Source organism: Limulus polyphemus, unplaced genomic scaffold (assembly GCF_000517525.1).
Source record: "Limulus polyphemus unplaced genomic scaffold, Limulus_polyphemus-2.1.2 Scaffold2604, whole genome shotgun sequence".
In the NCBI taxonomy this organism is placed as follows: domain Eukaryota; kingdom Metazoa; phylum Arthropoda; class Merostomata; order Xiphosura; family Limulidae; genus Limulus; species Limulus polyphemus.
Genome location: NW_013668214.1, coordinates 36,817 through 50,739, shown reverse-complemented (window position 1 = coordinate 50,739; position 13,923 = coordinate 36,817). Strand labels below are relative to the sequence as shown.

The window sequence follows — 13,923 nt, the reverse complement described above, 5'->3', positions numbered from 1 at the left end:
AAAAGTAAAAACACATACCTACATACTTAGTTCATGGAGAATTTCTGACCAGTTAGTGCAATGCCACCATGGGTTGATTTATAGACATAGAAATTTACACCAGAGCCATTTCAAAGAATATACATTTATATAAAAAAAAAACTTCTGACCAACATAGCTTGGCACAATATAATAAACAAAAATTTGAAGATACATCTTGAAGCTAATGGCCATGAATGAACTTCAATACTATTGGTTTGTGTTAACACAATCTTGAAAACTCACATTTATATAATATACAGTGAAAATTATAATGAAATGCATCAAGAATAATAATCTAAGACTGACCTTCCCACAGTTATAATAATTGCTAATTACACCCTTCCATAACTAGGTAAAATGAATCTTTATTCAATTATGTTTGGGTAAATTTTTCTAAACTTTTATTCAAGTGTGTTGCATGTAGTTTGTTGGCATAAAGATGTGGAAAAGTTGTAAACATACATTAATCTTTCAGCTTAAACAAAGATTACATACCACAATGATTGTTCTTGTACTTATAGGACTTTATTTCTGTGTCATGTCCTCCTAGAGTGAGGTCATACTCATTTTAAGAGATGGTACAAAAGCCTGTACAAGTTAATACGAGTTGAAGACTTACACTGTATATCCCTAGAATATGTATAATGGGAGTGTTTGTTGGTGTGTAGGTAATTTAGGAATTGTGTGGTGCCACAATAGGACTTTTATCTGACCTGAAAGTATGGTATCATTCAGAATCCTATCTTGTTTAGACATACTTGCTTCAGGCTCCAACAGCAAATACCAAATTCAAAAATTAAACAGTACAAGTGAAGCTCCAGCAATACTTTATGTGGTATCAATAACGATTTTTTTTATTGTACCTTTGCATTTACTTATTTCTTTTCTTTACTGTCTGTTTATGATCTATAAACATCATGGATTACTTGAATTTGAAAGTGGACAAATTATACACTACTAGAAGCATTGTGAATAATAATTTCTCATCACATGATTTATTAGGCATGGTAACAACTAACAGTATTGAACAAGTTTCGGTACAATTACCTAAAAAAAGGTTTAAACTCAATTGAAAGTGCTGATGAAGTGGGACAAACGATCAGTAGTTAAGATTGAAGTACCAAATATCCTTAGTAAAATATATTCACAGTGAATTTACTGCTTTCCAGTTGTCACCTGATATGTAAAGGGACTTATCTACGAGACCTGTGTAGTCCGCTCTCATGGACTGTACATACTCTAGAAAAAACAGATATCGTAGCTTTGAATCACCTCCCAGAATACTCAGCATTATTTACTTTGGTGTAAAGCTCACCAGTGGAATCTTGGTCATTAATCCGAAGTTCTTGAATTGATAAATTCCACTACATCCAACTTAAAAGTGATAGCCATACATGGGTCTGGAGGAAAGCAACTGAAAAATATGATTTTGACCATATTGTAGAAGGTGTGAAGGAATATGTTTGGGGGGGGGGGGCTTATATTGCATGGAATGTATTCTGTGCATTGTAGTTGGGAGATATCTGGAAGGTGGTTGCAGTTTTTCAGTCACCAGATATTTGTTGTTTTGGCTGAATTACATTATCTGCCACAAAGTAGACATGGCCAGTATCTGTTTTCATAACAACAATTCTAATATCTTTAAATGAATAGTCCAGGGCATAGATCATATTTCTAAAAATATGGAACCATAAGTAGGGGTTATTACTTGCAAAGTTAGCCTAAAGCTATCCGGTTGCTCTCAACTGATCGAGCATCAATAAATAATGGAGATAAGTTGCATCAGATATTTGAAAAAACCCAGACGAGAGCATGCCTAAGAGAGAGTAGTAGAAGATATTCAAACTAAATAACACAATATAAGAACAATGTTCACTAAGACCCATCTTCTAACAATACATATCAGGATACTTAGGCAGTGAAGTGTATTTCTGATAAATTGCACAGTTTACAAAGTTCTTGCAACTAAGACATATTTTTTTTTTTTTAAGTACAACAGGACACTTCTTAAAACAATAACTTTTGTTAATAGCAAATTGAAATGTACTGCCACAAAAACATTACCTTCAATCAATAATCAAATGTAACTTACCAGCCAAAATTGCCTTGTGTGCATAGAACTCTCGACCATTGACACTAAGAATGACATCACTGAATTTCTGACTATCAAACAGTAGACCCAAGTCATCCGGAAGTCGACAGTCAGGAACCTTGAATTGTATAGCACTATTCTGACCCGAAATGTTCACAGAGTCAGCTACAACACTTACCTAAATATCAGACAATCTTATGAGATTCACACTTAGACAGATTTATAAATAAAGTAATGCAATAGTGAAGTTTTCTGTTTTTTTCCTCTCATATACACATATTTCTAATAACATTACAACTAAAAGATTTTAAAATCTGTTTATTTTGTGTGACCCATTTTTGTGTGTTAATTCAGGCAATAGGGCCAAAAAAATACATGCACACTGAGACTTAATTTTTGGTGGAAACACTCTCTAAGATGTCAAGTTCTTATAAAGTAATTGCTAGCTCAGATACCATGTGGTATAATAGCTATCTAGCACTTAAATAGATATATTGAAACACCTTTAACATAAAATTTCAAACTACCACCTTTACCAGGAAGTTCCACAATAATAAATAAACAACATACCAATCATTGCACACCTAAAAACACATACATTAACAAGAAAGTTCTTACTGACCTCACAGTATAAAGTAAGTTTGTCATCTGGTAAGAGTCCATTGGTTTCATCCAACAAGAAATCTCTTCGAATAAACTTTTTAAAACCCCAGTCCTTTCCTTGGACAAACCTGTATGCACGTTGACTTTCTATAGTAAGTAAATACATAAATGTAATACATATTTAAAGCAACACAGTTCTTTCATATAAATTCATATGTGATTATTCTATGTCCACACACTATTTGTATGAAAAGTAGGTAACATTTATGTCTCAGTTAAACTTCAAAAATGAAATTAGTCCTTACAGCTTTATTTAACAGATCAGAATTGAACATTTAAATCAAAAAATGTTTATGTATTATTGTTTTTTTGTTAACTGTAAAACACCCTGTAAAAGTTGAGGACTTTCTTTTAAAACATATTTTAGATAAATTTAATGAATGTTCATAAATATTATTTTCTGAATAAGTCTGATAAAAAGGAATATTTGAAAATAAATAATTCATGTATCTGTGTTCAATAATTCATGAAAGTTTGTTTATTCTAATTTAAGTAAGTTATTTAAAATCAAAAGAAAATAAAGATTAAATTTTTCCAAACAAGTAAAATTAGACAAAAAAACAAAATAATACCCTATGAGATTTGGAACCACATAAAATATGAGCAAGTAATCAAACCTTCTAAACCAGATCTCTAGGAGTTGAATTTACCACCTATCTACATTCTAACACACACATCTGAACCAATTTACAAGACTAAAGGATGTACGTTTTAAATCAATTTATGAATTGTTGGAAACAAGTTTTCATTGGATGCAAATTAATGCTGGATGGTGAACAAACATCACTTGCAACTGAAACAAGAGTAAATTTTTCACATCATTGTATGTAAGGTTGCAATTTAACTTATATTTTATATATATAATTTGTGCTCACACACTTTAATTTTTCCTGCTATTGACTGGTCCATGAGCAAAACCAAACAGGTCTGCTATGCCATGCTTCTACAAATTAGACTATTTACAATATTAATGACAAAAGGAAAACAAATCATTTACATCAATATTGCACATAACAAGAGAGGAACTTACATTTTAACTTTACAATTTACCAATATTAAAAACATACAAAACTAAAAATACAAATAAAAAGTTTGAATTGCTGGGTAGTTTTGGTTTTCAGTAAGTAAAATTTGCTTTGAAAGTAATACATTTTCATTGTACCTACAAGTTCATTTTGTAGCTTGTTTGCCATTTTTTCCTCATTATACATCTATAATTTTAAGTTTCAAGCTACTCTATCAGTTACTAAGTTAAAAAATATTTTCATAATACTTTATGCAAACAGGCTAAATATACAAGATTAAAATAGAAAATTTAATCAATTTGCAAGTTAAAATTTATTCAAGCAACTACTGTACAAGTATAAAAGTCCTATAACAAACATCTAAATATTTTGTTGTAGAAGAAAGAAAAGTCTTGTCACTTACCCTGGGGTCAGTTGACACATACTTAAAAATTAATTTTGATTTAAAGAAAGGGGACAAAAGCATGTGTCAAAATAACATTTATATTTTCATAAAACAATAAACAAAAATGCTGTACCAAAATGTAATCCTAAATTTGGTTGTCAACAAAAAAAAAAAAACTTGATGCAACAAATAAAGTACAAATAATAAAGTAAATTGTCAAAATTTAAAAACGGTTTTCGTTTGCCTGTCAGCTATATGTGTTAGAAAAGCATAATATTTTGTTCAACTTTGGGCATGATGGTGGGTAAATCAAAATACGTAGCCTAATGAATTGTGCCAAATTTAAAGGAAATTCACAAAAGTTGTGTTTTTCTATCAAATAAAGTTTCTGTACTTTTGGTGTGATGAAGAAGAAAAAAATGATGGAAGAGACTCAATCAAAATTGGAGATGTTATATCTCAGGTACTTTTTAATGAATTGCCCTGAAATTTGGTATGTGAAGTAAGAGTCCAATAAAGCATATACAGTTAAAATATGTGATAGTTTGTATTACCACAGTCCAAGCTACAGAATTTGTTTCAATTTAAAGGTGCAATTTTGCCCTTGGGTAATGAGTATAAACCTCACCAAACCTAGAGATAAGTTCCATGCTTTTCATCAAAAAATGAAAAACATTTGTTTAAATTTCTTTTTTTTTCAATTTGAATTTCTTTTATAAAAGGACAAGTTAAACATCACTCTAAATAATGTTGTTGCATCACAAAAAATATTCAAGTCTTATAGTCATACATGTAATGCTACTTCACAGTACCTCAGCACTTCTTGCATGGCACATATACTTTAACAACAGATAACAGGAATTAAGTTAGTGAATCTCACCCATTGCTTTGGTTTCTTCTCGTTTGGCATTCAGAATTGAGAACTTAAATTTTGCTCGAACTTCACTCTTGTTACAGGAGACTAGTAGAAGATATAGTGATAAATAATCTTTACTTTCTTCATCAAGTCCTTTAGGGTTAACCCTCAAACACCTACAAATAAGATGCAACGTTTGAGTGGCCAGGGAATTTAAGTTAAACACTATATATCAAAACTTCTTGGTTAAATTACACAATGATACTACAAAGTTAGCTTTGCCTCTGAATAATTTTTTCAGCTACTTGTTGTTATTATTTTTTGTTTTTTTACATCAAGCCAAAACTGTTTGACCTAATACATGTATTTTCAATTTCCTAAGCATATGAAATGAACATAAAAAATGTGTATTTGATTAGAATGTCAAAAGTTGTATGAAAACTACCTTTTACACAAAGTAGATTTACAATATCATCTCAATCTAGGAACTTAACCAACTCTGATATGCACTATCTAGAATATTAAATATTCTTATTAAACTTAACTCACAGGTTTGATTTTATAATGATTGATTGTGAAATTATCTGGTTTTATTTTTCAAAGGTATAAAAAGATTGATGAAAGATTTTTTATAACAATTATTGGTACTGAACAGTATTTTCATTCCAAAATATTCCTAGATTAATTTGCATATTCTGATTAATATTTTTTTCAACTTCTACATCTCTACCAAAATTTAGCTGAGTTACTGTTATTAACAACCTTACATTTATGTACTTAGTGCATGGGTATAATAGAGTGTGGCTGTTGTAGCTTAGCATATATGTTTGCACAACAATGATACAGCTAAAATCACAAGTATGTTAAAAATCTAGAAAACTCAATTTGAACCAATAAATTTCATTTTTACTGTACTGGTAAATAAAACCTTATAGTAACTTTTATATGTTTCTCAACCAAAAAAAAAATAAAAAATCTCCAAAATATATGGCAACACTTTGTAACTTTATTGGAATGGTTAACTTTAATAATTTTTCATATACTTTTCTCAATATAATGTCAGTGAAACTTACTAGGTAAAATACTTTTTGAATATTCCCAGCTTTTAAATAAAGTCTAAACTACATATTATAACATACTGATGGGTGAATCAAGTATTTACATCTAAACAGAAAAACTAGTTTTGTATAAAATAATCCTACTGTAACATTATTATTTGGATTAATATGTTTAACCAAAATATGACTTACCATCTGAGTTTATCATTTGCACCAGCTGAAAAAGTTGAACTTTTCAGAACTTCACCCATTTCCTCTCGACAGAAGCTAAAGTTGTTGATTGTCCACATATAAGAAAACTTAATCACCTTCATCTGATAAAAAAAATTAACTTATAAATGGTTAGAAACAAATGATAGCACAATATCATACAACTATCATCACAGCACTAAAACATCAATGGATTGAAAATGTGCAAAGCATAGTTTCTATATTAGTGACACTAGTAATAGAAAAACTTCGGGTTTTAGTCCTTCTTATGTAAAAGTTTTTTACACATTTATTAGCTATTCTGATTACCACAGAAACCTTACTGGCAAAAAAAAACTCAATTTGCTAATACAAATTGAAGACAACAAAGATTGAAATAAAATTATTTTACTATTTATCCAATCAACTTATAGATAGTTTTAAATAAGCCATACTGAGAGTTCAGGGAGTTAAGAAGCTTCTGTTCTTTGAAAAACTAGCAATGTATTTAAATTTGTAACAAAATGATTTAGGGTTGGTAAGCCAGCAAAGTGACAAGCCATTATTTGGCCATCAGCATATTTAGTCAATTGTTTCTTTAAGAATTTCCTTGAAAAATAATGAACTAAATAAATGATGAAATGCAAGTGATTACCAGAAGTAATAATTATACTGGATCATTTAGGTCTAACCAATATTTTTCCAACATAGCTTAACCTTAGCAAATAGGTTTGATATGATGGGTATCTAATGTCAATAAGCTGAATTGTTACTTCATAATGAAAAAACCAAAAACAAAGTTAGTTTCACAGCTACAAACAGCAATCATATTTAAATATTACTCGTACCTTGTATTTTGGTAAATCCTACTGAATGTAAATAAAAAATTTTACTTTTTTGTTTTATTTCCAACAAAATAAGCTGCTTCTGGAGATTCTATTACTCCACATAGTTTGAGAACATCTTGGAGCTTAATTGTGTGTAGGTTTGAGGTTGATTGCTGATGTGTTAAAATATTAAATTGACTGGTTGGATCTCTCTCTGGAATTGCATATCAATTGGTTTAAATATGAGTATTCTGAAAAGAGAAGTTCTTAAGAAGTTGGTAAAAATTATGAGTTTTAGCTACATTAAGTATCCTGTGTTAGCTTTTCCAACAGCTTTATACTGACATTCTGTTCTTGACCTAAACAAACCAAAGCCATGTCCAGTTGAAGAAGAAGAATAAAAAAGAAAAAGTAATTTGTCTGAAGTTTCTTTATTTGCTATCAAGTTGATAAAATGGTTAAAGCTAAAGGCCATGACTGTTAAATTGGGTGCTTCCCACATACATGTCTTGTGACTGAGAGAAATCACACAAGACCTATGATGCTGTCATTTCTTTGACAGCTGCAACTAACTCATCCAAGAAGACATTAAACCTATTTAATTTAATTATAATAAAATTAATAGTATGAGTGATGAAGATGGAAGTAATTCATCACTTTCAACTTGTCAAGTTCTAGAAGCCTACATCAAGTTAATATTGATAAATATATGGATAAAATTATCTGACTAGCACAGAAAAAATGTTGATATATTTGCTCATGCTACTTATGCAATAAACATCACATTTTCATACTGTTGAATATCTCTGTGTAATGGGAAACCTTTCTAATATTAAGAGTACTTATTTCCAGCAAAAGACAGATGTAATAAAGGAATCCTTTTCCATTTCCATAGTATCCAATTGCTGAAGTAATGATTTCAATCAAGGAGTAATCAATCCCATGGTAACCAGTCTGTTATTCATTCACAATCACGAGTTTAGATATACATGGTAAATTGTAAAATTATATTGTTCAATCGATTTGGAAATATTATCGATGAGTTAGAACCACCAAAAATATTTTCTGTTTTTAAAGATAATACAGACAATATGCTGGGAAAATGTGGATGAATTAATGAATATTCATGCTTTCAATACTATAGGTATACAGCTTATAATGTGCAGCTATTTGTGGATGTGGAGAAGTTAAAAATACTCTCATTACACCCTTTATAAAGGCAATGAAACTGTTGAATTCTTTAAAACAAACAATTTCCACCAGCCATTTCCTAAGTGTCAATTACACCAGCATTCATTATCAACACCAAACAACTCTATAGGCTTTGTTCATTAAGTTCTTCAAAAACCTTCAAATTTTTTAAGAAGGCTTTGTAGTCAGCTGCTGTTGAAAAAGTTGCTTATGGTAGCTAGAGGAACACATACTGATATCTTGGATGAAATGTATTCTGGGTGCAAACATAACACATCCAACTCCCCTAACATGGGTACAATCAGGTGAAAAGATGGAAGTTATATCATCTGAAGTCAAGGAAAAATTTCTCACTATGCAACAAAGTAAAATGATCATAAACCAATTTCACTAGAAACTCAGATTAGCTAATGTAAACATTGCACAACCATATCTAAGTTTTAATATTTACTGCTTTCTACTCTTACTACAAGCTCATTAAAGTACAATATTGAGCTTTGAATGCAAGTGCTCTATCTACATAGCATGAATGAGCTGGAAGCAATTACTAAAACAGCCTATTTTCATCTTACAGAAACAAGAACTTGCATTTGCCTGGAGGCAAACAGTTTCAGGTCTTGAAAAAATGCAAGTTAACAAATTGCTTAATATGTCACAGATTATAAATTCAGAGTAAATACTAGTTATATGTTCATAATATTAATGAATAACATACCAAATGTCATGGGCATCCATAAAAAATAAACCTATAATCAAATAAGCAGCCCTGTCTCTACAATAAAATGTTGTGTATATTCTCCCAATTATTTAGACTGTAGCCTCAAAGAGTAAATACTGCTGTTGTCTTATGCCTATTTATTGCTGGATTTCTGGAGGACAGAGGACTGCAGGACAAACTAGGTCGGTTAATGGTTGTGTTTACTTGCTATCCTCCAAACCTATTTAGACATTGTCCTCCTGCCCTTAAAATATGTTACAAACTTAATTATAGGAAGTCTGTTAAGTTCAAGTGAAACTTAAAATTTAGTTACATTCAACAGTCTTGTTACCATAAAATATTTATTCTTCTTTGATTCTTCAATTCCAGGTTGTTCGTTCTGTCAAAAACTTAAAACATTTTTCACAAACTGGTTGATATTTTATCAAACAGTATTCAGAAATTACATCAAAGTATATATGCTTAATAAAATAACTTGAAAGGCCATATCTAATAGATGTATAAATAACTTTGACATATCAGATACCAAAATTTATTGACATACTTCCTAATTTTTTTAAACTTGAGTTCAGTTTTACATGGTGAATTAAATCCTGTAGTCAATATAACCAGCTTACACATGTGCCACGACTTTTAAAATGTTATATTTTTTGCAATACATAAATATTCTGTCAAGTCTAGATTACACCTTAATTTTATTTTGCCATCTCAAGTGATAATGTTTTCAATTTTATTTATGAAAATTAATGCAAACATGACCTAATTACACACAAACCTTTCTGCAAATGTCAGTACTTATTGGTGACTTGAAATTATAGAAAGAATAAGAAAAATAATTAGCTAATAATCAGCTACTTATTAATTGGTAACCAACTGAATTTCTTATTGGCACATATTTCTAAATATCCACATGGTATGATTTGAAAATACATCAATATTTAAAATAAAGATGAAAAATAAAATAAATTGCATAATAATTCCATCAAACAAGTTTCTACTGAAATAATGATGATCCAACTATAATCAACATAACTAAAACACTTCAGTGTCCGTATGTATGTATGTATGTATGTATGTATGTGTATATGTGTGTGTGTGTGTGTGTGTGTGTGTGCATGCATGCGCGTGTAGGAAGCATGCATGACAGTGATTAAAATAGTTAATTGTTAGATATTTATCACTTATGCAACATTCATAATAAAACAAACTCAAATGTTTTAAGCTACAAACTTAAAGCTTCCATCAGGAATGAACATTTAATACCTAGCAATTCTCAATCTAAATATTTCTGTTGATAGCATGAGGTTTTGTGTAAGCATTAAACTATCATTTACTAATGTTACTACTAAACAATAATCAGATTTTCAGAAATATTTCTCAAAACCCTTACCAGTAACTAACTTCAATGGTATTATATTACTTTAAATCATTAAAGTAAGCTCTAATAGTAGAATAAAATATTTTCAACTCTACAAACTCTTCATTCAGAGTGCTTATATGAAACTGCTTAGAGAAAATCAAACTAAATTTCTTTAAAAACATGTAATTAGCAAAGTAATGTTTTCAAATGATTGAGTACATTAACAAAAATAATTCTATAAAAAAATGTCTCACCTGTGTGTAGCACCAACTTTCTGCCACTGGAGTAGCAACTTCATTATTTGGAGGTGGAGAAGGAACACGTGACACGGCCATCAGATTAAATCTTCCAAATCACTAGCTCTATGCATCAATTTGCTTTAAGGTCCACAACAATTTAGTTTGTGCTGCCTGCAATAGATCACAAGAAAAAAATGTTTTGCAACTGAAACATCTTAAAAGTACAGCATACTTTTATATAATTGTAGAAATTTCCAATATTTCACAAATTTAGTTCTGATTTCTAATTGTTAGTTAGTAATTTAAATTAAAGAATTCTGTTTCAATATACATATTACAGCAAAAGGTTTATACAACCAAAAGTATATAATAAAAAAACTGTTCTTGTTAAGTATAAAAAAAGTACACTGCCAAAATGTTTGTTTTCATATGTCCAGAAAAAAAAAATTCTAATGTCTGATAAAAACAAAAACTTGAATGTAAATATCTTTTTAAAGCATTTCAAAATTGTACTTTTAATAAAGTAGAAAACATATTAATATACATATTTTTTATACCTCCTATCAACTAAACCTAAGATTAATTTATTCATTTTACTAGAGGAGTTTTGTCTCAAGAAATGGTGTTCATATAATTGTCATTGAGGTAGTGCTCTGTTGCCAGTAGTAAAGGTAATGAAATTTTAAGGTATAGTTATAGACATATCGATTACAAATAAGAGGTAATTACCTATCTATAAACATCACTTATTAGGCTTCACTTGGAATACTGTTTACAGTTTATCTCCTTATCTAAGACAAGATACTTGCTTAGTGAAAAGAGTTCAAACTTTAAGGACTACTAGAAAGATTCCAGAGATGAGTTAATATCTGAACTTATTTTCTCTTAAGGAAAGAAGGGTAAGAGGTGGTCTTCTTGAAGTGTACAATAATATACTGGAGAATCTATAGGAAAAAAATAACTTCTATTTGTTTGTGCTATATTCTAAAGACAAGAGAACATGAGCTTAGGTTTGGAAAAAGACAGGCTAAGCTTCAGTTAAAACATTATTATGTTTCTAACAGGTTGAATGACTTGAAGAATGGGTTTCTGTCAGAAGCAGCAGGGGCCAGTACTTTACACAAGCTTAAGAATATAATGAATCATTTCATGAAAAATAGAGAATGTTTTTAAACTTTTACTTTTCTCAAGGTTGGGTGTGAAAGGGCAGCCTTGAAAGATCAAATGGTCCTTTGTTGTCCACATGTTATGTTCAAATGTGAATGGCCATGTTTCGATAGCAGCTGAGCTTAATATAACTTATAAGAATCAAAAATTACTTATAATGAACTTTAAAGTGCAGTAAAAATTGTACAAGGGATTTTAAAATCATAAAGAAAAAACAACACCCAGATCTCCTTTAAACATGCCTGATTACACAAACATACACTTCAGTAACAATGAATATTCATTCAGGTTTATATTTCTTAATCTACGACACCTAAAAATATCCATTATCTTTTTTAAATATTGTGTCAAGTACAAAAAACTAAATATACTCTATAGTATAATTATAAAATGATATATTTGGTGTTACAAATCATAAAAAGCAAAGAAAGACACCAAAAATATAAAAATCTGTTTCTATGATAAGTCAACATACTACAAAGAATTATTAACTTGTAATTTTATTTAATCTTTATTATAATATGAACAGTATTGGGCAATCATTGAGCTAAGTAACTGCTGCACTAATATGGTCTTGTAATGTATTACCCATTTGATGTTTGTTTTTTCAACAAGGTCTTAGTATTAACAGATTACTCTTCAAACAAAGTGATCTAAACTTCCCAATCACAAAAATCACGGGTCATTTTGTGCTCCACAGTACGGAATTTATCATTACGTTAAGTTAGTACACAATGGAAACAGCCATTACTTCGGTAATACATTACGCTCATTTCTAAACTTAGTAAAAGAACTTCATGGGTCGATTTAAGCTCTGAATTTAATATTGACAAACATAAGGAATTAAAATGAAAAAAAATATTTTTAATGCTTAATAATATTAACAGTTTAACACAAATAGTTTGGATCATTTAAAAAATTTAAAAGTAAGTAGTATATTTCCTTTTCCTTTTTATTACATCGATAGTACATTACACCATCCTTAGTTAAACTTTAGAGAGTGAACATACCCTGTACTATTACTATTAATAATATCTGTACTTCTCTTATTGAGGCTTAACCGTAAACAGTAATGTTACTAGTTATTACTATTAGTTAAGGTTTATTGATACCAATAGCGTTATTACAACGAAAAGAAAGAAACAGTTAAGATGTTACTTAAAAAGTTACACTTACATCTGTATGCTTTCTCTATTTCCCGAAAGAAAATCGAAGTAACTTCGTTCTCGATGTTCATTCACACTGAGAGTGCCAACAAAACACTACAACATTTAACATAAACTTTGTGCTAATTTAGTATTACTGCTACTACCAGTACTACACAGTATAGTTAGTATTTGAGAACGTATAGAAGCAAAGTTCAACACACCACACAAGGCATCATATTGACCATAACAACTGTAAGTATAAACCATACCGATCACTAATACAGAATATATTATCACGTAGTTTTTACACACTCAACTATCTTGAAACTTCAACAAAATCCTACAGAATGAAACTAAATGATGTACATTTACGAGCCTTCTTGTTTGCTTCACTTCCAACGACACGTCACGTGACAATACGCAGAATCCACGCCTCTTCTTTATGCCACCAGAGATCATAAAGGTCATTCGCCTATCTACACATATGTGTGTGTTGTAAATATTGACACATTAAAAAGCAAACGGTTAACTGTTCTAAAGCTCACGTTTTCTCAATCAAATAGCGTCCAAAATATTTAATTTAACATAATTAGCTACACAGAAGATGGTAACTTTAAGTAAAGTATGTGCTTTTTTTTTTTCAGAAATAATACTATAAAAAGTAAAAATATTCCACCAGAATGATTCGCGAAATTATCGTATAGATAGAGTGGGCAAATATCTTAGAGCAACTTTTTATTTATATAATGATCTTATATGCATACGCTTTTTATTTTTATTTCTTACAAACTGCTTATAATGGCATCTTTTTTTTTGGTACTTTTCCGTTATAAGCCCGCAAATGGCAAGTATTTACAATATGAATAAAATGCATATATATATATATATCAATAAATACCATACTATGCAATACATTAATTGTTCATAGACGATTAAAATCAGCACTATAAAACAATAATGAATTTAATATTGTTACGTCTCTGG

At 29.8% G+C, this 13,923-nt stretch overlaps 1 protein-coding gene across 4 annotated transcripts in view; it reads right to left on the bottom strand.

Moving 5' to 3' along the window:
- The window catches only part of LOC106467411 (protein roadkill-like), a 49,326-nt gene that overhangs the window by 8,284 nt on the left and 27,119 nt on the right, over positions 1 to 13,923 (bottom strand). For 3 of the 4 annotated variants that reach the window (XM_022395595.1, XM_022395593.1, XM_022395594.1), the window contains 5 exons: positions 10,640 to 10,795; positions 6,293 to 6,414; positions 5,067 to 5,218; positions 2,736 to 2,863; positions 2,114 to 2,291 (listed from right to left, as the gene is read on the bottom strand). In XM_022395595.1, the coding sequence (XP_022251303.1) occupies positions 2,114 to 2,291; positions 2,736 to 2,863; positions 5,067 to 5,218; positions 6,293 to 6,414; positions 10,640 to 10,720 (661 nt within the window). In that variant the 5' untranslated portion in view covers positions 10,721 to 10,795. Of the gene's footprint in view, positions 1 to 2,113; positions 2,292 to 2,735; positions 2,864 to 5,066; positions 5,219 to 6,292; positions 6,415 to 10,639; positions 10,796 to 12,967; positions 13,343 to 13,923 lie in introns of those variants that run through there. The other variant, XM_013927760.2, reaches the window with a different exon arrangement.